The sequence below is a fragment of the Panthera onca genome, chromosome A2 (genome assembly GCF_046562875.1).
Source record: "Panthera onca isolate mPanOnc1 chromosome A2, mPanOnc1 haplotype 2, whole genome shotgun sequence".
Classification (NCBI taxonomy): domain Eukaryota; kingdom Metazoa; phylum Chordata; class Mammalia; order Carnivora; family Felidae; genus Panthera; species Panthera onca.
Window position 1 is genome coordinate 177445 of NC_138340.1, and position 22694 is coordinate 200138.

The 22694-nt window shown below is 64.2% G+C and overlaps 2 protein-coding genes across 3 annotated transcripts; both read left to right on the forward strand.

Moving 5' to 3' along the window:
- The first annotated feature begins 2258 nt into the window (after window positions 1–2258).
- MADCAM1 (mucosal vascular addressin cell adhesion molecule 1) lies at window positions 2259–13321 on the forward strand. 2 transcript variants are annotated; one of them, XM_078443781.2, is made up of 5 exons: window positions 2259–2532; window positions 2714–2986; window positions 9921–10109; window positions 11921–12295; window positions 12956–13321. In XM_078443781.2, exons 1-5 carry the CDS (start codon window positions 2472–2474, stop codon window positions 13063–13065), a joined length of 1008 nt encoding a protein of 335 aa, XP_078299907.1. In that variant the 5' UTR covers window positions 2259–2471; the 3' UTR covers window positions 13066–13321. The 2 variants fall into 2 exon arrangements, with proteins under 2 accessions (XP_078299907.1, XP_078299906.1); XM_078443780.2 differs by having other exon boundaries at window positions 2260–2532; window positions 9921–10244.
- A 1132-nt stretch (window positions 13322–14453) lies between these two features.
- Window positions 14454–22275, forward strand: TPGS1 (tubulin polyglutamylase complex subunit 1). The gene is made up of 2 exons (XM_060629553.3): window positions 14454–14820; window positions 21455–22275. The coding sequence occupies exons 1-2, from the start codon at window positions 14483–14485 to the stop codon at window positions 21990–21992; spliced, it is 876 nt and encodes a 291-aa protein (XP_060485536.3). The 5' UTR covers window positions 14454–14482; the 3' UTR covers window positions 21993–22275.
- Window positions 22276–22694: the final 419 nt, after the last annotated feature.

Below are 22694 nucleotides of genomic sequence, written 5' to 3' on the forward strand. Positions count from 1 at the left end.
TATTTACTTGGGGCTCCGGCCCCCGACCTTGGTGCCCTGGGGATCATCCCTCCTGCCATGATCCCTTGGTTAGCTCAGCCAGGCAACTTCAGGGCAATTTTGCCAGCCCTCCAGAGCCTTCTGCGTGGGTCTTTATTAAAGAATCATTCACAGCCTCCATAGCCTTCTCCACCATCCCTGAGACCCACAGAAGCAGAGAGTGACCACAGGAGGGGGGGGGGGGGGCACGTCCTACGTCTGGGGTCCTCCAGCACCAGAGCTAGATGAAGGACCCCAGAAGACCCTGCCCTCATGGCTCCAGCCCACGTCAAAGAAAGAGCTGTGAGCCCCCAACTGACCAGTAGCACCAATGAGTGGAGCTGGCCCAGCCCCGGTGGGAAGGGTGTCCCTGAAGAGAATGGGCATCTCTGGGGGGCTGGGCAAGTGGTCTCCCCTGGATACCCTCTGAGGAAGCCAGCACCCCCCCCCCCCCAGAGAACTACTGCTGTCATGGGAAGGTGGAGTCCACGATGACAAGTCTTGGGTGGGGGGAGGCTGGGACCCTCCATGGGAAGGAGGTTTCCTGCCAAGGCCACTGAGGACTTCATCCTGGGCGGGGACAATGCCGGGAAGGAGGGGGGGATCTGCAGGCAGGCACTGCAGGAAGCTCAGGTTGGGGGGGCGGGGGATGTAGGGGAGGACCTCAGTCCCCACCCAGGCGGCTCCATGGGCTCAGTCTCCTAACAATGAGACCAGATATGAGACCAGATGCAGGCGCGAAATGCCGTTCAGTCCCCTCCAGTGCTGGTCCTGGGCTCCCAGAGTTCCGCCCCCTCTCCCCAGGGTCCACCTCGACCCTCTCTCCAGGCCCTGTCCCGTCCCTCTTCCCCCCTCTTCCCCCCCTCCCCTCCCCCCACCCCAGGTTCCAGCTCCTCCTCACCTCTGCCCAGAACCCTCTTAATCTGATCAGCCCATACCAGCGGTGATTAGAGCTGTGAGTGTCCTTGAGCGCGAGGGTCTGTCATCCACACAGGTAGAGCGTTTGGGGCTTGGAATGAGCACCATGGAGCACCGGTGATGGGTGGGGAGGCACAGCCCAGAGAGCTGGGTCACACCCTACAAGAGGCCTCAGCAGGGACGGAAGCAGGAAGCAGGGTCAGGGGCTGGGAAGAGGCCCATTCACCGGGCCCACTGCCCCCTGCCCGGGTTAAGAGCCCAGCTTCCCGAGAAAGGCCCGCGCCTCCGGCCCGGGGAGGGCCGCACCTTGGCGTCCACCTTCCTGTGCCGCTTTCCCGGCACAAGGCTCGAGGGGGGTGGGACCAAGGAAGACAGGACTCAGCTCACACAGACGCCTCAGTTTCCCCCCTGTGCTGCCAGCCCCTGCTCTTGTGCCTCGGTTTCTGCCTCTGGCAGTTGAGACACTGAGAGGACACAGGCGCAGGGCTAGCGGCCCATCGACACCTCATTGCCGGGGAGACTGAAGCTGCTTGGGAAACACTCTGAGGAGGCAACCTTTGGGCAGAGGCGGCACAGGGTGAGGGCACCGCCACGCCAAGGCCCTGAGGCTGCCCGGCCCTGCAAGGCTCCCGGCAGGTGAGGGTTCTTCCCTTTATGCCACAGGCAGCCTGGCGGTGTGAGTCACCGTGCACAGAGAGGTGTCACTCTGGGGGCTGGTGATGCATGGCCACAAAGGACAAAGAAACGAGGCCAGGCTGAGAGGCAAGAGGAAACCGTGGACGGATTTCTCAGGACTCACTGATGACAGCTGTGAGTGGGGAGCCTGGCCAGAGTCCCTTCCCAGGCCTCCCTGTGGATCTCAGGACCCGTGTGGAACACAGCAGGGAGGTCCCAGACTCCCAAGGGCCAGAGCTGTCTTACCTGAGGGCAGACAAGCTCAGAGGCGGCGGCGGTACCTGTCTCAGCTCCATCACCCCCAGGAGACCCTCCCGTCTCAGAGAACATAACCCCTAGGAGACCCCCACCACCCCCAAATCCTCACCCTGAAGGACCCCTCTTTCAGGAGGCCGCACCCCAGAAACCACCCCCCCAGGAGCCCACCCCAGAGACTCTAGCCGCCAGGAGGCCACCTCCCACCCACCCACCTCTGCACTTCCCGGAGGTAAGGAGGCTACTCTCCACCCCCGCCCCCGCTCAGCCTCCCCCGGCCTGGTTCTGATTTCCATTCAGTTGACCTCAACTGCCACCCCTCTCTGGCCTCCAGCCTCCGATCTTCCGGTCTCTCAAACTGGAGTGCGCGCATACCTTCCCGCTCCGCTCCCTCTGTTCTGACTTCGTCAGGTCCCCCCGCCCCCCATCTCTGGCCCCGGGCCTCTGCCTCGCAGCGCCGCCGTCGCCTCCAGGGTCGGGGGTCAGGACGGGAAACCCCCTCGGGAAACCCCCAGGGACTCGCTGGAGGAGGGGGCGGCGGGAAGGAGCCGGGTCACCACTATTTAAGCCAGTCCTGTTGGGCGGGGGAAAGAGCCGGACCCGGCATGGACCAGAGCCTCTGCCTCCTGCTCCCCTTCTTCCTGGGGCTCCTCCATCGAGGCCTCGGTCAGCAAGGGAAGGGGCCCCGTTAGGGGAACGAGTTTGGGGCGGGGGGGGGGGGGCTGCTGGCACAGGGAGGACTGGAGCAGGGCGGCGGGGAGGCCGCTGAGGACCCTAAGGCGGGGACAAGGGGGTCCGCCGCTGGGGTGGGGGTGGGGTCAGGGCTGAGAGCGCCTTCTGCCCGCAGGTGGGCCCCTGGAGGTGGAGCCCCCAGACCCGGTGGTGGCGGTGTCCTTGGGCGGGTCGCGGCGGCTCACCTGCCGGCTGGCCTGCGCCGGCCACCGGGCGCCCTCGGTGCAGTGGCGCGGCCTGGACACCAGCCTGGGCGCCGTGCGGTCGGACGCAGGCCGCAGCGTCCTCACCGTGCACAACGCCTCCCTGTCGGCGGCGGGCCCGCGCGTGTGCGTGGGCTCCTGCGGGGACCTGACCTTCCAGCGGACCGTGCAGCTCCTGGTGTTCGGTGAGCTCCCAAACCCCCCTGCCGCCCTCGCACTTTCCGCGGCCCAGCAGCCCTGCCCTGCCTCGGTCCGACACCGCGTTTTCCTGGGCGCCCTCCCAGATTGCCCAGCCCGCCCCCCACCCCGATCAAAGACTGCCCCAGCTCAGCCTGAGTCACTCGGCAACCCATTCCCCGCCCTCCTCACCCCTGCCCAGTGCCCCTCCCGACTCCCGCCCCTTCTGCTCTGCTCTCCTCACCCCCCACCCGCCCCTCCTGACTCCCGCCCCTTCTGCTCTGCTCTCCTCACCCCCCACCCCACCCCTCCTGACTCCCGCCCCTTCTGCTCTGCTCTCCTCACCCCCCACCCCACCCCTCCTGACTCCCGCCCCTTCTGCTCTGCTCTCCTCACCCCCCACCCCACCCCTCCTGACTCCTGCCCCTTCTGCTCTGCTCTCCTCATCCCCCACCCCACCCCTCCTGACTCCCGCCCCTTCTGCTCTGCTCTGTTCTCCCCCCCCCCACCTGACTCCCGCCCCTTCTGCTCTGCTCTCCTCACCCCCCACCCGCCCCTCCTGACTCCCGCCCCTTCTGCTCTGCTCTCCTCACCCCCCACCCCACCCCTCCTGACTCCTGCCCCTTCTGCTCTGCTCTCCTCATCCCCCACCCCACCCCTCCTGACTCCCGCCCCTTCTGCTCTGCTCTGTTCTCCCCCCCCCCACCTGACTCCCGCCCCTTCTGCTCTGCTCTCCTCACCCCCCACCCCACCCCTCCTGACTCCCGCCCCTTCTGCTCTGCTCTCCTCACCCCCCACCCCGCCCCTCCCGACTCCCGCCCCTTCTGCTCTGCTCTCCTCACCCCCCACCCCGCCCCTCCTGACTCCCGCCCCTTCTGCTCTGCTCTGTTCTCCCCCCCCACCTGACTCCCGCCCCTTCTGCTCTGCTCTCCTCACCCCCCACCCCACCCCTCCTGACTCCCGCCCCTTCTGCTCTGCTCTGTTCTCCCCCCCACCTGACTCCCGCCCCTTCTGCTCTGCTCTCCTCACCCCCCACCCCACCCCTCCTGACTCCCGCCCCTTCTGCTCTGCTCTCCTCACCCCCCACCCCACCCCTCCTGACTCCCGCCCCTTCTGCTCTGCTCTCCTCACCCCCCACCCCACCCCTCCTGACTCCCGCCCCTTCTGCTCTGCTCTCCTCATCCCCCACCCCGCCCCTCCTGACTCCTGCCCCTTCTGCTCTGCTCTGTTCTCCCCCCCCACCTGACTCCCGCCCCTTCTGCTCTGCTCTCCTCATCCCCCACCCCACCCCTCCTGACTCCCGCCCCTTCTGCTCTGCTCTGTTCTCCCCCCCCCACCTGACTCCCGCCCCTTCTGCTCTGCTCTCCTCATCCCCCACCCCGCCCCTCCTGACTCCCGCCCCTTCTGCTCTGCTCTCCTCATCCCCCACCCCACCCCTCCTGACTCCCGCCCCTTCTGCTCTGCTCTGTTCTCCCCCCCCCACCTGACTCCTGCCCCTTCTGCTCTGCTCTCCTCATCCCCCACCCCGCCCCTCCTGACTCCTGCCCCTTCTGCTCTGCTCTGTTCTCCCCCCCCACCTGACTCCCGCCCCTTCTGCTCTGCTCTCCTCACCCCCCACCCCACCCCTCCTGACTCCCGCCCCTTCTGCTCTGCTCTCCTCACCCCCCACCGCACCCCTCCCGACTCCCGCCCCTTCTGCTCTGCTCTCCTCACCCCCCACCCCACCCCTCCCGACTCCCGCCCCTTCTGCTCTGCTCTCCTCATCCCCCACCCCACCCCTCCTGACTCCCGCCCCTTCTGCTCTGCTCTGTTCTCCCCCCCCACCTGACTCCCGCCCCTTCTGCTCTGCTCTCCTCACCCACCACCCCACCCCTCCCGACTCCCGCCCCTTCTGCTCTGCTCTCCTCACCCCCCACCCCACCCCTCCTGACTCCTGCCCCTTCTGCTCTGCTCTGTTCTCCCCCCCCCCACCTGACTCCCGCCCCTTCTGCTCTGCTCTCCTCATCCCCCACCCCGCCCCTCCTGACTCCCGCCCCTTCTGCTCTGCTCTCCTCATCCCCCACCCCACCCCTCCTGACTCCCGCCCCTTCTGCTCTGCTCTGTTCTCCCCCCCCCACCTGACTCCTGCCCCTTCTGCTCTGCTCTCCTCATCCCCCACCCCGCCCCTCCTGACTCCTGCCCCTTCTGCTCTGCTCTGTTCTCCCCCCCCACCTGACTCCCGCCCCTTCTGCTCTGCTCTCCTCACCCCCCACCCCACCCCTCCTGACTCCCGCCCCTTCTGCTCTGCTCTCCTCACCCCCCACCCCACCCCTCCCGACTCCCGCCCCTTCTGCTCTGCTCTCCTCACCCCCCACCCCACCCCTCCCGACTCCCGCCCCTTCTGCTCTGCTCTCCTCACCCCCCACCCCACCCCTCCCGACTCCCGCCCCTTCTGCTCTGCTCTCCTCATCCCCCACCCCACCCCTCCTGACTCCCGCCCCTTCTGCTCTGCTCTGTTCTCCCCCCCCACCTGACTCCCGCCCCTTCTGCTCTGCTCTCCTCACCCCCCACCCCACCCCTCCTGACTCCCGCCCCTTCTGCTCTGCTCTCCTCACCCCCCACCCCACCCCTCCTGACTCCTGCCCCTTCTGCTCTGCTCTGTTCTCCCCCCCCACCTGACTCCCGCCCCTTCTGCTCTGCTCTCCTCACCCCCCACCCCACCCCTCCTGACTCCCACCCCTTCTGCTCTGCTCTCCTCACCCCCCACCCCACCCCTCCCGACTCCCGCCCCTTCTGCTCTGCTCTCCTCACCCCCCACCCCACCCCTCCTGACTCCCGCCCCTTCTGCTCTGCTCTCCTAATCCCCCACCCCACCCCTCCTGACTCCCGCCCCTTCTGCTCTGCTCTGTTCTCCCCCCCCACCTGACTCCCGCCCCTTCTGCTCTGCTCTCCTCACCCCCCACCCCACCCCTCCCGACTCCCGCCCCTTCTGCTCTGCTCTCCTCATCCCCCACCCCACCCCTCCTGACTCCCGCCCCTTCTGCTCTGCTCTGTTCTCCCCCCCCACCTGACTCCCGCCCCTTCTGCTCTGCTCTCCTCACCCCCCACCCCACCCCTCCTGACTCCCGCCCCTTCTGCTCTGCTCTCCTCACCCCCCCCCACCCCTCCTGACTCCTGCCCCTTCTGCTCTGCTCTGTTCTCCCCCCCCACCTGACTCCCGCCCCTTCTGCTCTGCTCTCCTCACCCCCCACCCCACCCCTCCTGACTCCCACCCCTTCTGCTCTGCTCTCCTCACCCCCCACCCCACCCCTCCCGACTCCCGCCCCTTCTGCTCTGCTCTCCTCACCCCCCCACCCCACCCCTCCTGACTCCCGCCCCTTCTGCTCTGCTCTCCTAATCCCCCACCCCCACCCCTCCTGACTCCCGCCCCTTCTGCTCTGCTCTGTTCTCCCCCCCCACCTGACTCCCGCCCCTTCTGCTCTGCTCTCCTCACCCCCCACCCCACCCCTCCTGACTCCCGCCCCTTCTGCTCTGCTCTCCTCACCCCCCACCCCACCCCTCCTGACTCCCGCCCCTTCTGCTCTGCTCTCCTAATCCCCCACCCCACCCCTCCTGACTCCCGCCCCTTCTGCTCTGCTCTGTTCTCCCCCCCCACCTGACTCCCGCCCCTTCTGCTCTGCTCTCCTCACCCCCACCCCACCCCTCCTGACTCCCACCCCTTCTGCTCTGCTCTCCTCACCCCCCACCCCACCCCTCCCGACTCCCGCCCCTTCTGCTCTGCTCTCCTCACCCCCCACCCCACCCCTCCCGACTCCCGCCCCTTCTGCTCTGCTCTCCTCACCCCCCACCCCACCCCTCCTGACTCCCGCCCCTTCTGCTCTGCTCTCCTCATCCCCCACCCCACCCCTCCTGACTCCCCACCTTCTGCTCTGCTCTCCTCACCCCCACCCCACCCCTCCCGACTCCCGCCCCTTCTGCTCTGCTCTCCTCACCCCCCACCCCACCCCTCCTGACTCCCGCCCCTTCTGCTCTGCTCTCCTATCCCCCACCCCACCCCTCCTGACTCCCGCCCCTTCTGCTCTGCTCTGTTCTCCCCCCCCACCTGACTCCCGCCCCTTCTGCTCTGCTCTCCTCACCCCCCACCCCACCCCTCCCGACTCCCGCCCCTTCTGCTCTGCTCTCCTCATCCCCCACCCCACCCCTCCTGACTCCCGCCCCTTCTGCTCTGCTCTGTTCTCCCCCCCACCTGACTCCCGCCCCTTCTGCTCTGCTCTCCTCACCCCCCACCCCACCCCTCCTGACTCCCGCCCCTTCTGCTCTGCTCTCCTCACCCCCCACCCCACCCCTCCTGACTCCTGCCCCTTCTGCTCTGCTCTGTTCTCCCCCCCACCTGACTCCCGCCCCTTCTGCTCTGCTCTCCTCACCCCCCACCCCACCCCTCCTGACTCCCACCCCTTCTGCTCTGCTCTCCTCACCCCCCACCCCACCCCTCCCGACTCCCGCCCCTTCTGCTCTGCTCTCCTCACCCCCCCACCCCACCCCTCCTGACTCCCGCCCCTTCTGCTCTGCTCTCCTAATCCCCCACCCCACCCCTCCTGACTCCCGCCCCTTCTGCTCTGCTCTGTTCTCCCCCCCCACCTGACTCCCGCCCCTTCTGCTCTGCTCTCCTCACCCCCCACCCCACCCCTCCTGACTCCCGCCCCTTCTGCTCTGCTCTCCTCACCCCCCACCCCACCCCTCCTGACTCCCGCCCCTTCTGCTCTGCTCTCCTAATCCCCCACCCCACCCCTCCTGACTCCCGCCCCTTCTGCTCTGCTCTGTTCTCCCCCCCACCTGACTCCGCCCCTTCTGCTCTGCTCTCCTCACCCCCCACCCCACCCCTCCTGACTCCCACCCCTTCTGCTCTGCTCTCCTCACCCCCCACCCCACCCCTCCCGACTCCCGCCCCTTCTGCTCTGCTCTCCTCACCCCCCACCCCACCCCTCCCGACTCCCGCCCCTTCTGCTCTGCTCTCCTCACCCCCCCACCCCACCCCTCCTGACTCCCGCCCCTTCTGCTCTGCTCTCCTCATCCCCCACCCCGCCCCTCCTGACTCCTGCCCCTTCTGCTCTGCTCTGTTCTCCCCCCCCACCTGACTCCCGCCCCTTCTGCTCTGCTCTCCTCACCCCCCACCCCACCCTCCTGACTCCCGCCCCTTCTGCTCTGCTCTCCTCACCCCCACCCCACCCCTCCCGACTCCCGCCCCTTCTGCTCTGCTCTCCTCACCCCCCACCCCACCCTCCCGACTCCCCGCCCCTTCTGCTCTGCTCTCCTCACCCCCCACCCATCCCTCCCGACTCCCGCCCCTTCTGCTCTGCTCTCCTCACCCCCCCCACCCCACCCCTCCTGACTCCCGCCCCTTCTGCTCTGCTCTCCTCATCCCCCACCCCGCCCCTCCTGACTCCTGCCCCTTCTGCTCTGCTCTGTTCTCCCCCCCCACCTGACTCCCGCCCCTTCTGCTCTGCTCTCCTCACCCCCCACCCCACCCCTCCCGACTCCCGCCCCTTCTGCTCTGCTCTCCTCATCCCCCACCCCACCCCTCCTGACTCCCGCCCCTTCTGCTCTGCTCTGTTCTCCCCCCCCACCTGACTCCCGCCCCTTCTGCTCTGCTCTCCTCACCCCCCACCCCACCCCTCCTGACTCCCGCCCCTTCTGCTCTGCTCTCCTCACCCCCCACCCCACCCCTCCCGACTCCCGCCCCTTCTGCTCTGCTCTCCTCACCCCCCACCCCACCCCTCCTGACTCCCGCCCCTTCTGCTCTGCTCTCCTCACCCCCCACCCCACCCCCTCCTGACTCCTGCCCCTTCTGCTCTGCTCTGTTCTCCCCCCCCACCTGACTCCCGCCCCTTCTGCTCTGCTCTCCTCACCCCCCACCCCACCCCTCCTGACTCCTGCCCCTTCTGCTCTGCTCTCCTCATCCCCCACCCCGCCCCTCCTGACTCCTGCCCCTTCTGCTCTGCTCTGTTCTCCCCCCCCACCTGACTCCCGCCCCTTCTGCTCTGCTCTCCTCACCCCCCACCCCACCCCTCCTGACTCCCACCCCTTCTGCTCTGCTCTCCTCACCCCCCACCCCACCCCTCCCGACTCCCGCCCCTTCTGCTCTGCTCTCCTCACCCCCCCACCCCACCCCTCCTGACTCCCGCCCCTTCTGCTCTGCTCTCCTCACCCCCCACCCCACCCCTCCTGACTCCCGCCCCTTCTGCTCTGCTCTCCTCATCCCCCACCCCGCCCCTCCTGACTCCTGCCCCTTCTGCTCTGCTCTGTTCTCCCCCACCACCTGACTCCTGCCCCTTCTGCTCTGCTCTCCTCATCCCCCACCCCACCCCTCCTGACTCCCGCCCCTTCTGCTCTGCTCTGTTCTCCCCCCCCACCTGACTCCCGCCCCTTCTGCTCTGCTCTCCTCACCCCCCACCCCACCCCTCCCGACTCCCGCCCCTTCTGCTCTGCTCTCCTCACCCCCCACCCCACCCCTCCCGACTCCCGCCCCTTCTGCTCTGCTCTCCTCACCCCCCACCCCACCCCTCCCGACTCCCGCCCCTTCTGCTCTGCTCTCCTCACCCCCCACCCCACCCCTCCCGACTCCCGCCCCTTCTGCTCTGCTCTCCTCACCCCCCACCCCACCCCTCCTGACTCCCGCCCCTTCTGCTCTGCTCTGTTCTCCCCCCCCCACCTGACTCCCGCCCCTTCTGCTCTGCTCTCCTCACCCCCCACCCCGCCCCTCCTGACTCCCGCCCCTTCTGCTCTGCTCTCCTCTTCAGCATCTTGCACTCTGGACACACGAGCTGTGGCCGCTGGGCCTTCCCCTCACCCTGTGCACCAGCAGCCCCCACTCACCCCTTGGCCCTGCCCTCAAGTCTCCTCCTCAGGGCCCAGCTGACCTACGGGCTAAGCCCACCTGGCCCCAACCCTCTGTCCATTCTGCAGCGTTCCCAGCCCAGCTGACTGTCTCCCCAGTGGCCCTGGTGGCCAAGCAGGACCGAGAGGTAGCCTGCACGGCGCACAATGTCACGCCGGTCAGTCCCGAGGCCCTCTCCTTGTCCCTGCTCCTGGGGGACCGAGAACTGGAGGGGGTGCAGGCCCTGGGCCGGGATGTGGAGGAGGAGCCCCAGCAAGGTGAGGACCTGCTGTTCCGAGTGACAGAGCGCTGGCTGTTGCCCCCCCTGGGGACCCCCACCCCACCCACCCTCCACTGCCAGGCAACCATGAAGCTGCCTGGCTTGGAGCTGAGCCACCACCAGCCCATCCCAGGTGAGTCTTCGGGGTTCTGGACAGCCTGCACTCGGTGTCCCCAGGAAGTAGGTGAAGTCACCCAGCTCCTATGTGCCTTGATGAGTGCTGCCCGGGGGCTCTTCTGGAATCCTGGCTCCACCCCTCACCTGCTGTGTCCCGGTGTGGACCGGTCACAATTCCCACAGCAGGTGGGGCTATCAAATGCCACCAGAGTGACGTTCCCTACTCATCTATTCAGTCATTCACCAGATTTATTGAGCACCTACCCTGTGTCGGACCCCCTGAGATCCTGTCCTACTTTGCCCACAGTCCTCCAGGGCTCCTACCTCCCTCAGGGTAAAAACAAACAAACAAACAACCAATCCTCCTTCATCCACGGGGCCTTGAATGACCTGCTGTCACCTCCTCCCTCTTCCTCCATCACCCTGCTCCAGCCACATGAGCCTCCCAGCTGCTCCTCCAACAGGCCAGATACAGTCCTGCCTCAGGACCTTTACACATGCTCCAGCCTCCACTGGGAATGCTCTTCCCCCAGCTCTGTCCATTGTTCCATCACTCACTTTCCTCGGGTTGCCTTCCCAGTGAGGCTTTTCCTGCCCTGTCTGAAGGGTCAAAGCACCGTTACTGTCCCTTACACATGTATGTGTACACACACGAGCCATGTGACTTCTCTTATTGTATATTCTTTGACACTTTTTATCAATATCTGGCATCCTGGATTTTCTCTTCATTTTTTTCCCATTGTCTGTCTCCCCTACTGTTGGCTTTGCTGAGATAGGAATATGTTTTATTCACGGCTACGTCCCCAGTGGCTAAAACAGTGCCCAACACATAGTAAGTATTCAACAGATACATTCCGAATGAGTGGATGGGTGGACGGAAGGACAGATGAAATCATGGTGCCTGGCACGTGGTAGGTACGCAGTAAATACTTGCTGAATGAATGAACAAATGAAAACATTTAACTTGGGGCTAAGAGCACGGCAGGTGCTCAGTTCGTATCAGACATTATTAATTTAACAACGTGTCTAATGTGGGAAGGGCCGTGCCCACATCATGAAGCCCCTGGCAGGCTCTCATTAAAAAAGCACAAATCCCTTCTCCAGCAGGGCACCCTGAAACTCATGTTACTGCACTCGGGGTCATCGGGGTGGGGGTAGATCAAGGGAGCTCCCCGGGGGTGGGGATCGATTGGAAGGGGCGGGGTGCAGGGAAGGGGTGGTGGGAGAGCACACAGAGAGGCCACTGGATCTGAAAGGTACTTTCTGGTAAGATGTACAAACCCCTCCTGGGGCTCAGCCTCCCATCTCCAGCACAAGGGATGAGCAGAGAGCCCCGGCACCCTTCACTTTGTCAGGGAGCACCTCCCCTCTGTCCACCTACTAGCCCTGTAATTTATAAAAGTCGGTACTCACCAAACCCACACTCTGATTGCTCTCCATGGCACCCCTAGGATGGGTGGCTCTCAACCCCTTTACCACTGAGGAAATTGAGGTGCAGAGGTTCAGATGCTTACTCAGAGTGGGGAGAGGACCAAGACAGGCCCTGGCCCCACTCCTACCCACTGGGATACCCTTCGATTTGCCCAAGTGGCCCAGGATGGGGCCACAGGGTCAAACCCTGTGGTCTAAATGGAGAGGCAGGCAGGAGAAGGGGCCTGGGGCAGGAGAAAAAACAACCCCCCTGTTTTCCAGTCCTGCATAGGCTGACCTCCCAGGAGCCCCCTGTAACGACCTCCCCCAAGGCCACCCCAGAGCTGAGCTCCACCCACAGCCCCAGGAGTCCTGGGCCCCCGCCTGGGAACAGCTCCACCAGGCCCTGTCGCCCTGAGATCCACCAGTCACCAGCACCAGGGGGTCTGGAGCTACTGTGTGAGGCAGCCTGTGGCCCCGGTATGTCAGCGAGCTGGACCCGGGCCCCCGGGGGCCTTGAAGCCTACGAGAGGCAGGAGGCTGGGGCCCTGGCTCGGCTGACCGTGCCGTGGGCCAGGTGCAACCCTGAAGGCTGGTTTCAGTGTCGCCTGGACCCAGGGGGACAGATGGCCAGCCTCTACCTGGTGCCTGAAATCTGTGAGTTCTGGGGGCTAGGGAGGGGGCTGGGGGAGCCTCAGAGGGAGGAAAGCCTTGCATCAAGCCCTTAGACAAGGAATGGTCCCGCCCGGCTTCAATTGCCCAAACTGTCCAGTGGGCTTCCCAAATGTAAGATCACGCTTACCTGGCAGGGCAAGGACTGTAAATCTAAGGGACTGTGTAGATTTCACAGCACTTTGTAAACTCTAAACTTTATAGCCTACAACAGCCTATAGAATAGAATGCAGCCACTTAGGTCATTTCAAATTTTCTAGTAGCCACATTCAGAACTATAAATGAGACATCTTACATTCTTTTCTCCTTTTTTCAAACTAAGTCCTCAAAACGTGGTGTGGATTTTACGCTGACCTCACTTCCCATTCAGACATGCCGTATTTCAAACACAGGCGTGGGGGGCGGTCACCTCACTGGACAGCCCGTTTCTAACTACAAGGTCCTATGTGCCTTTCAAAAGATTCATTCCAAAACCTTTGGATAGTCTAGCAGCTTTTGGACATTTCAAAAGACATTCTAAACCGTGAAGTCCTTTGTAAAGTTTCAGGGAACCCAGTAAATGTGGAGGCCCCTAGCAGATTCTACTAAGCTTCTCCCCCAAACCCGCCAAGAGGTGTTCAGAGCTCCCGACACTTCCTTCTCTAGGTCTCCCAACGACATCCGCAGCCCTGTGGCCGGGCAGCTTGGTGCTGGGGCTGCTCTTCCTGGCGTTCCTCACCCATCGCCTGTGGAGACGCTGCAGGCCTGCTGGCTGACCACCAAACCCCAGCAGACCCTCTGGGCCCCTGCCCCACGCAGACTGGATTGAAGAGGACTGGCCTGAAATGGCCTTCCTTGCCTTCCACTCAGTTGCAAACAGAGGACATCTGCAGGGTTCTGGATCTACACGGTTGAGAGCCGGCCATGACCTGCTAACTGTGATGGCCAGCATCTGAGTTTCCCCTCAGTGGGACCCCTGGGGCCCCACCTCCCAATGGGCCAGAGCTAGGGAATAAAGGGCGTGTGGTCTGACCTCAGCGGTGTCTGTGGTGTTTCGGGGATGCCAGAATCTCCTACCCAGCCCCAGCGACCCTCTGCACTGGGGGGCTCCCCTGAGAGGTCGGGATGGACAGGCACCCCACCCCCACTTGGCCAGGGCTGGGGGAAAGGGCACAACAGGGAGCATGGCGTGGATTCTGCCCGGGTGGGAGAACACAACTGTTTGTGGCTTCTCCTGGATGTGGGAACACTGATACTTGAGAATAACTGGGATTCCTCAAAACAAGTGGGGACAGGTATTGGGGGGGGGAGGGGCGGGGGGGATGGGGAGGAGTGTGAGCAAAGACACAGAAGTGGCTCGTTAAAGGAAATTTTATCTCTCTTGGGGTGGTTTGGGGGCGAAGTCAGTCGGGTGGGGTTGGGGAGAGCTGGAAATCAGATGAGCAGGTGACAGGCTGTAGATGCTGAGGATTCCGCCTGAGGGCACTGGGGAGCTACCGGAGAGTTCAGAGCTTCAGAGGCTGTGGTGTGAGAGAGCCCTCTGGTGGTGAGGCAAGGTAACAGCATGGGACGGGGAAATGGGGGCCTTGGTTGGTCCACTCATTCAGGGAGATGTGGGAGCTCAGAGCAGATCCCCCAATTCATCCTGGTGGGTGGTTGGCGGGGGAGAGGAGACCTCGCCCCACCGGGCGAGCCTGAAACTCAGACGGAGATTGGACTAGGCTGAAGGCCAGGCTGAGCACAGACTGAGCGGAAAATCAGAAAACAGGGCAGGGGCGGCGCTCCGTCCTGGAGTTGGAACAATCGCCCGCACGCTCCGCCCGGCATCGCTGATAGCCAAGGAAACCGGTTGCTAGGGGACCATGCTAATGAAGGACTCGCCCACTACCAAGATGGCAAACAATCCGGCTTCAGGCCAGAAACCATGTCCTTTCCTAGAGAGCCATTTTGGAGTCTGGTAAAATTCAGGTTCCGGACCGAAGCCTGGAAAGCTGTCCAACCCACGTGAAGAGGAACCCGGAGGGAAAGTGCCAATTAAAACCCAAGGGGGCAGGAAGTGGACTGCTCCAGTTATTTGCCAGAGTCTTCCAGCGGGATCCGGGCGGGCTCTGCCCTTAACCAAGATGGCCGTCCCGAGGCGCCAGCGCACTGTGGAATACGGCGGCGCTTCCGGTCCCGCTGCCCTCAGCGAAGATGGCGGCAGTGGAGAAGCGGCGGCCGGCCGTGGCTCCGGCGGCCAGTTTCCCCGACAGCGGCCGGCCGGCGGTGTCCCGGGCAGCGGCAGCGACCGAGAGTGAGGAGGACTTCCTGCGGCAGGTCGGCGTGACGGAGATGCTGCGCGCGGCTCTGCTGAAGGTGCTGGAGGCGCGGCCCGAGGAGCCGATCGCCTTCCTGGCGCACTACTTCGAGAACATGGGCCTGCGCTCGCCTGCAAACGGCGGCGCCGGGGAGCCCCCGGGCCAGCTCCTGTTGCAGCAGCAGCGCCTGGGCCGCGCGCTGTGGCACCTTCGCCTGGCTCACCACTCCCAGAGGTGCGGGGCCGGGGCGGGGAGTGGGGGGGCTGGCGCCTGTAGTTCTGGCCGTCTTCGTGTGTTGTGATGCCTTTCTGCAGGTGCTGAGTTCCCCCTTGAAGCCCACGCCACTTTTAAAAATCACAAAGCTCAGAGAGGACTTCACCCAAAGTCACGGAGCGAGACCTCCGAGCCAGGTCCTAACAAGCTAGGTTTTTTCCTAGATGTGTTGTTACTAGCGTCGTTGCATCCCCATCCGTTAGGCCAGAAAATGGATATTTACAGGGCTGGGCGGTGGAGTCACCCAAGACCCCTACCCTAGGAGGTAGCGCCCATGGGGCAGGAGTGGTGTCCAGAAAGAGGCCTGCTTTAGGCACAGGGAGAGGGGCTGCAGGCTCGAAGCCGGCGGGCGCACTGGCCTGGAGGCTGTAGAGCTGCAGTGTGGGACCCACAGGCTCCTTAGCCTTCTGGTGGCTGAGGCCTGGTGGGGTGGAGGACATGGTGACCGCACGGGAGCACGGCCCGCCCCCAACAGTTCTGAGCCCAAGGAAGGTGGTTGAGGACCATGGATTGAATGAATGGTCCACATCAGGGGGGTTGAGAAGCTTTCTGACATGCACCGTCCACCAGACCAGGTCATGACTGGGTGTGGATGGCTAGGTCTTGGTTGAGACCCCTGGAGAGAGGCCCCTAGAAGCAGAGCCTGAGGCAAGCATCTGTGTGTGGGTAATTTTATAAGGGAGTGCTTCCAGAAGAACCAAGGAAGGGAGCGGAAGCCAAGCAAGGGAGTGTTCCAGCCTGATCACCAGGGGGTCCCCGCACGTTTCAAGCACGTGCCCACCTTTGGGCGGCCTCCCAAGAGAGTCATGGGTACAGGCCATAGGACGGCACAGAGAAGCTGGGGAGAGGTCTCAGGTGTGGGAAGGGGTGTGGAGGGTGGGCATCTGAGAAGAGCATGCACGTGTCTGAAGGTCTGCAGGGGCTGGGGTGGGAAGGGAGTCCCAGGTAGCCCATGGGGCCATCCACTGAGATGGGAGGTCATTGGTCTGGGGAAAGCGTGCAGTGTTGTTCCAGGACTCTAAGTCAGGCTCTGGGAGAACCATGCAGCTGGAGAATAGACAGGTCTGCAACTGGGACAGGAGGTCGTCGGCTGGGAGGGGTGTGAAGGCTTCAGGAGAACCAAGAAGAGCTCAGGACCCAACCCTGAGGAGCCCCAGCCTCAGAGAGCCTGCAAAGAAGCATGATCAGGCCAACCAGACATGAGGGCGGGAACCAGCGGAGAATGGCATCCTGGGGCATCTGGCAGAGAGGAAAAGGGCCACCATGTACGGTGATGCAGGTCAAGCACTGCATGAAGCACTCGCCCACAGGCAGTCACAAATGAGGACATTTATATAAATGGCTTTTTGCAGAGCTTTTTCCTAATTCACACGGAGGCACTTTGTGGACTGGGGGCAGTCCTGTGTCCGTCCGGCGGCCCGTAGACGAGGGCTGCAAAGCGTCTGTTGGATTTAAGGCCAGGAGGGCCCTATTCCTTTCCCGTGGCTGCTGGGACAAATTACCACAAACTCGGTGGCTTAAGACAACAGGTATCCGGGGCACCTGGCTGGCTCAGTAGGTAGAGCACATGACTCTTGATCTCAGAGTCGTAAGTTCGAGCCCCACGTTGGGTGTAAGAGATTACTTAAAAATAAAATCTTAAAAAAAGAGAAATACACACAGAGACTTATTCTCTCACAGTTCTGGAGGCTGAGAGTCTGAGATCAAGGTGTCAGTGTCCCGGGGCCGTGCTCCCTCTGGAGGCTCCAGGGGAGAGAGTCCTTCCTGCCTCCCGAGCTCGGGGGTCTCCAGGCGGCCCTCCTCCCTCCAGGGTAAGCCTCCCTCCTTCTGTGTCTCTCTGTCCTCTTGTCTCTCATCTGAGGACATTTGATGTAGGGCCACCTCATCTCACCTCCACATCCTGAACTAGTTCCCTCAGCAAAGACTGTATTTCCAAATAAGGCCAGTCACAGGTTCTGGATAGACGTGCAGTTTGGGGGGGGACTCTGTTTACTGCAGTGCGGGGGCATGGGAGCCGTTGGCTGGAGGCAGTTTGGAACGGCATGGCCAGAGAGGGTGCAGTGAACAAGGGCATGTCTGCCGCTGGCATCGGGGCTCACCTGGGCCCCCCAGAGACGGAGCCGGGGGCTAACTCAGAAGACAGTGCAGTCAGGAGCCCTGAACCTTGCCTGACGGGCCAGAGGCAGAAGCCAGGCCAGGCAAGTCCCCGGGCGGAAACCAGGGGCACCCGCTGAAGCCGGGCAGCTTCGCCCTGATGCGGTGGGGCTGACTGGGCCAGGTTGGGGCTGTCATCGGCATGAAAGGTTTGGGAAGAAGTCATCCAAACTCCCCTTGTCCTACGTCTCGCAAAATCAGAAGCGCTGGCCCCCCGGGATTGGTGACGGTGGCAGTGGTGTGCAGCCGGCCACTCCCCTGCCAGCCCCAAGTTCCGAAGAGCACAAAACAAGCCTTATGAGACCTGCTGAGGGCCGTGTGGCCACCGAGGGGCAGAGCCCGAGCCCGAGCTGGGTGTTGGGGCCCCCGGGGCGTCTGGGCCACTGTACCGCCACAGAAAGAGCGCCACCTCGCGCCCCATGACCCGGGAAAACGCTCAGAAGGCACCACCAAGCCCGGTTCCTTAGCTCACTCTGAGTGGGGCCACCCCAGGCCCTGCTGGGGGCCGAGTAGCACCTCTGGCCTCCACCCACCCGGTGGTAACAACCAGAAGTGTCCCCAGATCTCACCCCCGTTGAGAACCTCTGGTCTAAAGCGAAACGTTTCCACGTCTCATTCTGGAGATACACGCACGTACACGGATCTTTAAAACAAACGCTCGCACTCTTTAGCGTGACATGGCCAGAGCCAGGTGGCCCCGCATGCAGTGTGGGTGAGGGGCTGACTTGAGGCCAGGTGGCCCCGCATGCAGTGTGGGTGAGGGGCTGACTTGAGGCCAGGTGGCCCCGCATGCAGTGTGGGTGAGGGGCTGACTTGAGGCCAGGTGGCCCCGCATGCAGTGTGGGTGAGGGGCTGACTTGAGGCCAGGTGGCCCCGCATGCAGTGTGGGTGAGGGGCTGACTTGAGGCCAGGTGGCCCCGCATGCAGTGTGGGTGAGGGGCTGACTTGAGGCCAGGTGGCCCCGCATGCAGTGTGGGTGAGGGGCTGACTTGAGGCCAGGTGGCCCCGCATGCAGTGTGGGTGAGGGGCTGACTTGAGGCCAGGTGGCCCCGCATGCAGTGTGGGTGAGGGGCTGACTTGAGGCCAGGTGGCCCCGCATGCAGTGTGGGTGAGGGGCTGACTTGAGGCCAGGTGGCCCCGCATGCAGTGTGGGTGAGGGGCTGACTTGAGGCCAGGTGGCCCCGCATGCAGTGTGGGTGAGGGGCTGACTTGAGGCCAGGTGGCCCCGCATGCAGTGTGGGTGAGGGGCTGACTTGAGGCCAGGTGGCCCCGCATGCAGTGTGGGTGAGGGGCTGACTTGAGGCCAGGTGGCCCCGCATGCAGTGTGGGTGAGGGGCTGACTTGAGGCCAGGTGGCCCCGCATGCAGTGTGGGTGAGGGGCTGACTTGAGGCCAGGTGGCCCCGCATGCAGTGTGGGTGAGGGGCTGACTTGAGGCCAGGTGGCCCCGCATGCAGTGTGGGTGAGGGGCTGACTTGAGGCCAGGTGGCCCCGCATGCAGTGTGGGTGAGGGGCTGACTTGAGGCCAGGTGGCCCCGCATGCAGTGTGGGTGAGGGGCTGACTTGAGGCCAGGTGGCCCCGCATGCAGTGTGGGTGAGGGGCTGACTTGAGGCCAGGTGGCCCCGCATGCAGTGTGGGTGAGGGGCTGACTTGAGGCCAGTGCCCTGGAGGCCGGGTGTCTCCTTCCTCAGCACCCTGCCTGGGACTGTGATTACCTCTTTGCTTGTCTCCCTGCCCCGCGAGGCGGACGGCATCCGGACAGCCCACTGGACCGCGGCCCTGGACGCGGCTCAGAGCGCAGGAGGCCCTCCCACGTATGGGGCGCTGTTTTAAGTCCTTGGCATGAATTCCATCCCTCTATCCTGCAACACAGGCATTAGGACCCTCATGGTCCAGACCCGCGGGGTGGGGGGCTCAGGAGCTCGGTGAACAGGGGACCCGGCCGGCTCCTGGGGTTTCTCGCGCCAGGCTGTCTCCATCTCTAGGGAGGAGCGAATTCGCTCAAGAGAACCGGTGGCTGGAAAAGATGAGTCTTGGGCCACGTCGGTGTCGGTCGAGACAAGCCGTGTCACGCGGCAGTAACAAACAGCCCTGACACGAAGGACTGCTTCTCACACCACGAGGCCGTGGCCGCGAGGGGCTGTGCTCACGGACTCTCGCTTGGTTTCCCCAAGTACGGCAGCGGGGAGCGGACCGTGGGGACACCACAGTCACTCCCAAAGCTGGCTCGAGACAGGACTGCGCGTGGCTCCGCTCACCTGTCGGTGGTGGAGCCACGTCCTGTGGCTCCTCTCACTTGAGGGGCGTGGTGGGCCTTCAGAGCGCCCGCATGTCAGATGGGGTGGCTGCCACGTGGGGAGGGCGCACGGCAGCTCTGGAGACGCCACGGGCCCGGGCGCCAGGGTGCCGGCGTGTGAGCCTTCAGGGGACCCTGACGGCAGCCTCGCGAGAGACCCTGAGCCACTGCCGAGTCCCCGACCCGCAGAAACAGGCCATGAACGCTTGCTGCCATTTCAGGCCGCTGGGCTCAGGGCAGTTTGTTACGCAGCGACACGTAGCTGCTGGGGGCGCCGGTGACGGCCGAGTCTGTTCACAGCGGACCTCCCCCACGTTCTTTCCTCCTCCCGGTGGAAGGAGTTAATGTTTCGGGCTCCTGCAGGGGCCCCTGTGTGGCTCGGTCGGGTAAGTGGCCAACTCTTGATCTCGGCTCATTTCAGCTCAGGTCGTGATCTCACGTTTCGTGAGTTGGAGCCCCACGTCGGGTTCTGCGCTCACATCGCGGAGCCTGCTTCCAATCCTGTGTCCCTCTTTCTGCGCCTCCCCTACTTTCGTGCTTCCTCTCTCTCTCTCTCAAAAATAAGCAAATGTTTAAAAACAGAACCCAAGTCCTGCACAGGGCTGGTTTGAGGCATCGGCTCACGTGGGTGACAGTCGTGGTAAAGGAGTGAGCACTAACGCCACGCCAGCGCTCCCCGGGGCAGTCTCACCGACCGCTGGCTCCGGCAATGGCGAGGGGCCAATGAGTGAGAAGAGAAAGGGGTTTGTAGCCCGACCGACGGAGAAGCGAGTCCCAGCTGGCAGAGAGACCCCCCAGGCTGCACTTCTGCAGCCTCTGGGCCTCGGTTTCCTCCTCTGTCATGGGGCTCCGATCCACAGAGCTCGCTGGGTCAGCACATCCGCCCACAAGCCCCACGCCGGGCAGCAGTGATGACCGCAGTGGCGGTCACGTATTGACCAGCATGTACTGAGCACCGGCCGTGCGCCAGCCCAGCCTCCACTAAGCACCCGCTGCTTACGGGCCAGCATTTGCTGGGGTCCATTGCTCGCTGGCCCATAGAAAGGTGAGACGACGTGCCCAGGTCACACGGGAGGTGAGTGGAGCCTCTGCGTACCTTCCCTCACCTGGAGTGGAGCGGACAGAGGAGGAGTGTAAGCCTCACAGTTGCCCGGCCCCCTCCTCTATGGGATCCTTGGCCTGACCGTGAGCCTGCACCGAGCCTCAATACCTATTGGTCACGGTGGAAATGCTAACGGGCCACCAGCCACGGTAGCGCTGGGCCACCGGCCAGGCCCTAGGCTGCCAGTCCAGTGAGGGAGTGAGACACGGGGCGAACCAGCCACCCAGGCTCACCCTGCAACCCGCACGTAACCGCCGTTCTCCCCAGTCAGCTCGTGAGGCCCCCTGCACGGCCAGGCCGTGCAGTGGAACCTGAGCCATGCCCACCTTGCGCCGACAGCTCACAGCAGGGTCAGCCCCCTCCTGTGCCGGCGGTTTTGTGCCCCAGTCGCTGTTGTAGCCATTCAGCTCTGCCTTTGCAGCGACCACAAGCAACATGTCAATGGATGCACGAGGCCTTGTGCCAATAAAGCTTTATTTACAAAATAGACGGAGCGGGGGGGGGGGGGGGCTGGGGCAGACTTGACCCCCTGGTGTAGTTTGCCTACTTTTGGCCCATGGGACTCTGACAGAATGAAATAAGCTAATCCGTATTAAACGCTGGGCTCAGCTTTTGGCCAAGAGTGACCACCCCGTAAGCGTAAACGTGATTGTCGGACGGTCCCTGTGGGGCAGTGCCCGTTGGTTGACTTAGCAGACATTTCTAGAGCACCTGCCATACACCAAGCAGTGCTCTAGGCACCAGGGTTCCTGGGCCGACATTCCGAAAGGACATCTTACGCTAAGTCGGATGGTGGTAACTGCCATGGAGAAAAATAGACGAGGCAGGGGAGGTCCCCACAGGAAAGGTGACATCTCAGTAAAAACTCAGGAGCTGGAGGACCTGTGGGGGAAGGGCACTCCAGGCAAAGCACATAGTCCGTGCAAAGGCCCTGGGGCTCCCCCAGGCCTGGTTTGTTGGAGGAAGATAGATGGGGACAGGGGAGGGGTCCCAGGGCTGTGCTGGACTCTGCTCAGCTGGCCCAGCACGCCTATCCTCCCGCAGGACGGCCTTCAACAACAACGTCGGCGTGGCCTACGAGTGCCTGAGTGCCAGCGGGCGCAAGAAGAAGCCGGGGCTGGACGGGCGCACCTACAGCGAGCTGCTCAAGCGCATCTGCCGGGACGGGGAAGCCCCCGAGGAGGTCGTCGCACCGCTGCTGCACAAGATCCAGTGCCGGGACCACGAGGCCGTGCCGCTGGACGTCTTCCGCGCCGGGATGCTCACCTGCTTCGTGCTACTGGAGTTTGTGGCGCGGGCCGGCGCCCTCTACCGGCTGCTGGAGGACCCCACGCTGGCTGTGGCCGACCGCCGCGTGGGCCAGGCCGTGCTGGACACCCTGGAGGGGGCCCTGCGGGCCGGCGACGGGGCTGCCGTGCCTGCCTGCTTCCTGGAGGCTGGCTCGCGCCTGGGCCCCGACAGCCTGGCGCTGGCCATGGACCGCGCCCTGGTGGCTCGGCGGCCCAGCTCCCCCATGACCCGGGAGGAGTTCCTGGAGAAGGCTGCCGCCCTCTTCATAGCCAAGGTCAAGCCGGTGGGCTGAGCGCCCACACGCCTGCCCTGCCTCCTCCCCCTGGGCGGCTGGAGGCACCACAAGGTGGTGGCCACCTGCTCCCTGGTGGAGCGCAGGTCTGAGGCCGGAACTGGAGTGTCCCTGCATGCAGCGGGGAGTGCGGGGAGCCCTCCCGACGCCCGCCTTCCAAGCTGGAGTCGTGCCCCAGCCCCTTCAGAGGGGAGGCCGAGGGTCCCAGGGAGCGGGCACCCGTCCCCCCACCCCCACAAAGGCCCCTCTCCTCGACAGCAATAAAGTCTGTGCTCGAGGCCGACCCGGTGTGTGTGCTCCCCTCCCTCCCCTCCGTGTCCGCTGAAATGCTTCTCCGCTCCTGCCTCCGCTGCTCAGCGAGGCGCCCTGGACTCACAACCCTGAGACCCAGGAGGCCCTGCTGTCCACAAGTGCCCCACCCAGCCAGTTCCTGGCCACGGGTTCCCCAGCTGTCGAAGGAAGAGTCCGGCTGGGCAGGTAATCGTGACAGTGATGATGGAAACGGCGGACACGTGTGAGCCCTGCAAGGTCTCATGTGCCTCCGAGGAAGGCAGATCACTACCCCGATTTTGGCAGATGGGGAAGGCGAGGCCCAGAGGAGTGAAGGGTCACCCTACCGGCAAGGGGCGTACTCCAGAACCCACACCCTCCACCACCTCTGTCACCTGCCGTCGGTCCACCCAGAACCCACACACACCTGCG

Coding starts and splice junctions, on each gene's coding strand:
- MADCAM1 (XM_078443780.2), top strand. CDS start 2,472: ATGGACCAGAGCCTCTGCCTCCTGCTCCCCTTCTTCCTGGGGCTCCTC. Junction 2,533..2,713: donor GCTCCTCCATCGAGGCCTCG/GTCAGCAAGGGA, acceptor TTCTGCCCGCAG/GTGGGCCCCTGGAGGTGGAG. Junction 12,296..12,955: donor CTACCTGGTGCCTGAAATCT/GTGAGTTCTGGG, acceptor TTCCTTCTCTAG/GTCTCCCAACGACATCCGCA.
- TPGS1 (XM_060629553.3), top strand. CDS start 14,483: ATGGCGGCAGTGGAGAAGCGGCGGCCGGCCGTGGCTCCGGCGGCCAGT. Junction 14,821..21,454: donor CTGGCTCACCACTCCCAGAG/GTGCGGGGCCGG, acceptor ATCCTCCCGCAG/GACGGCCTTCAACAACAACG.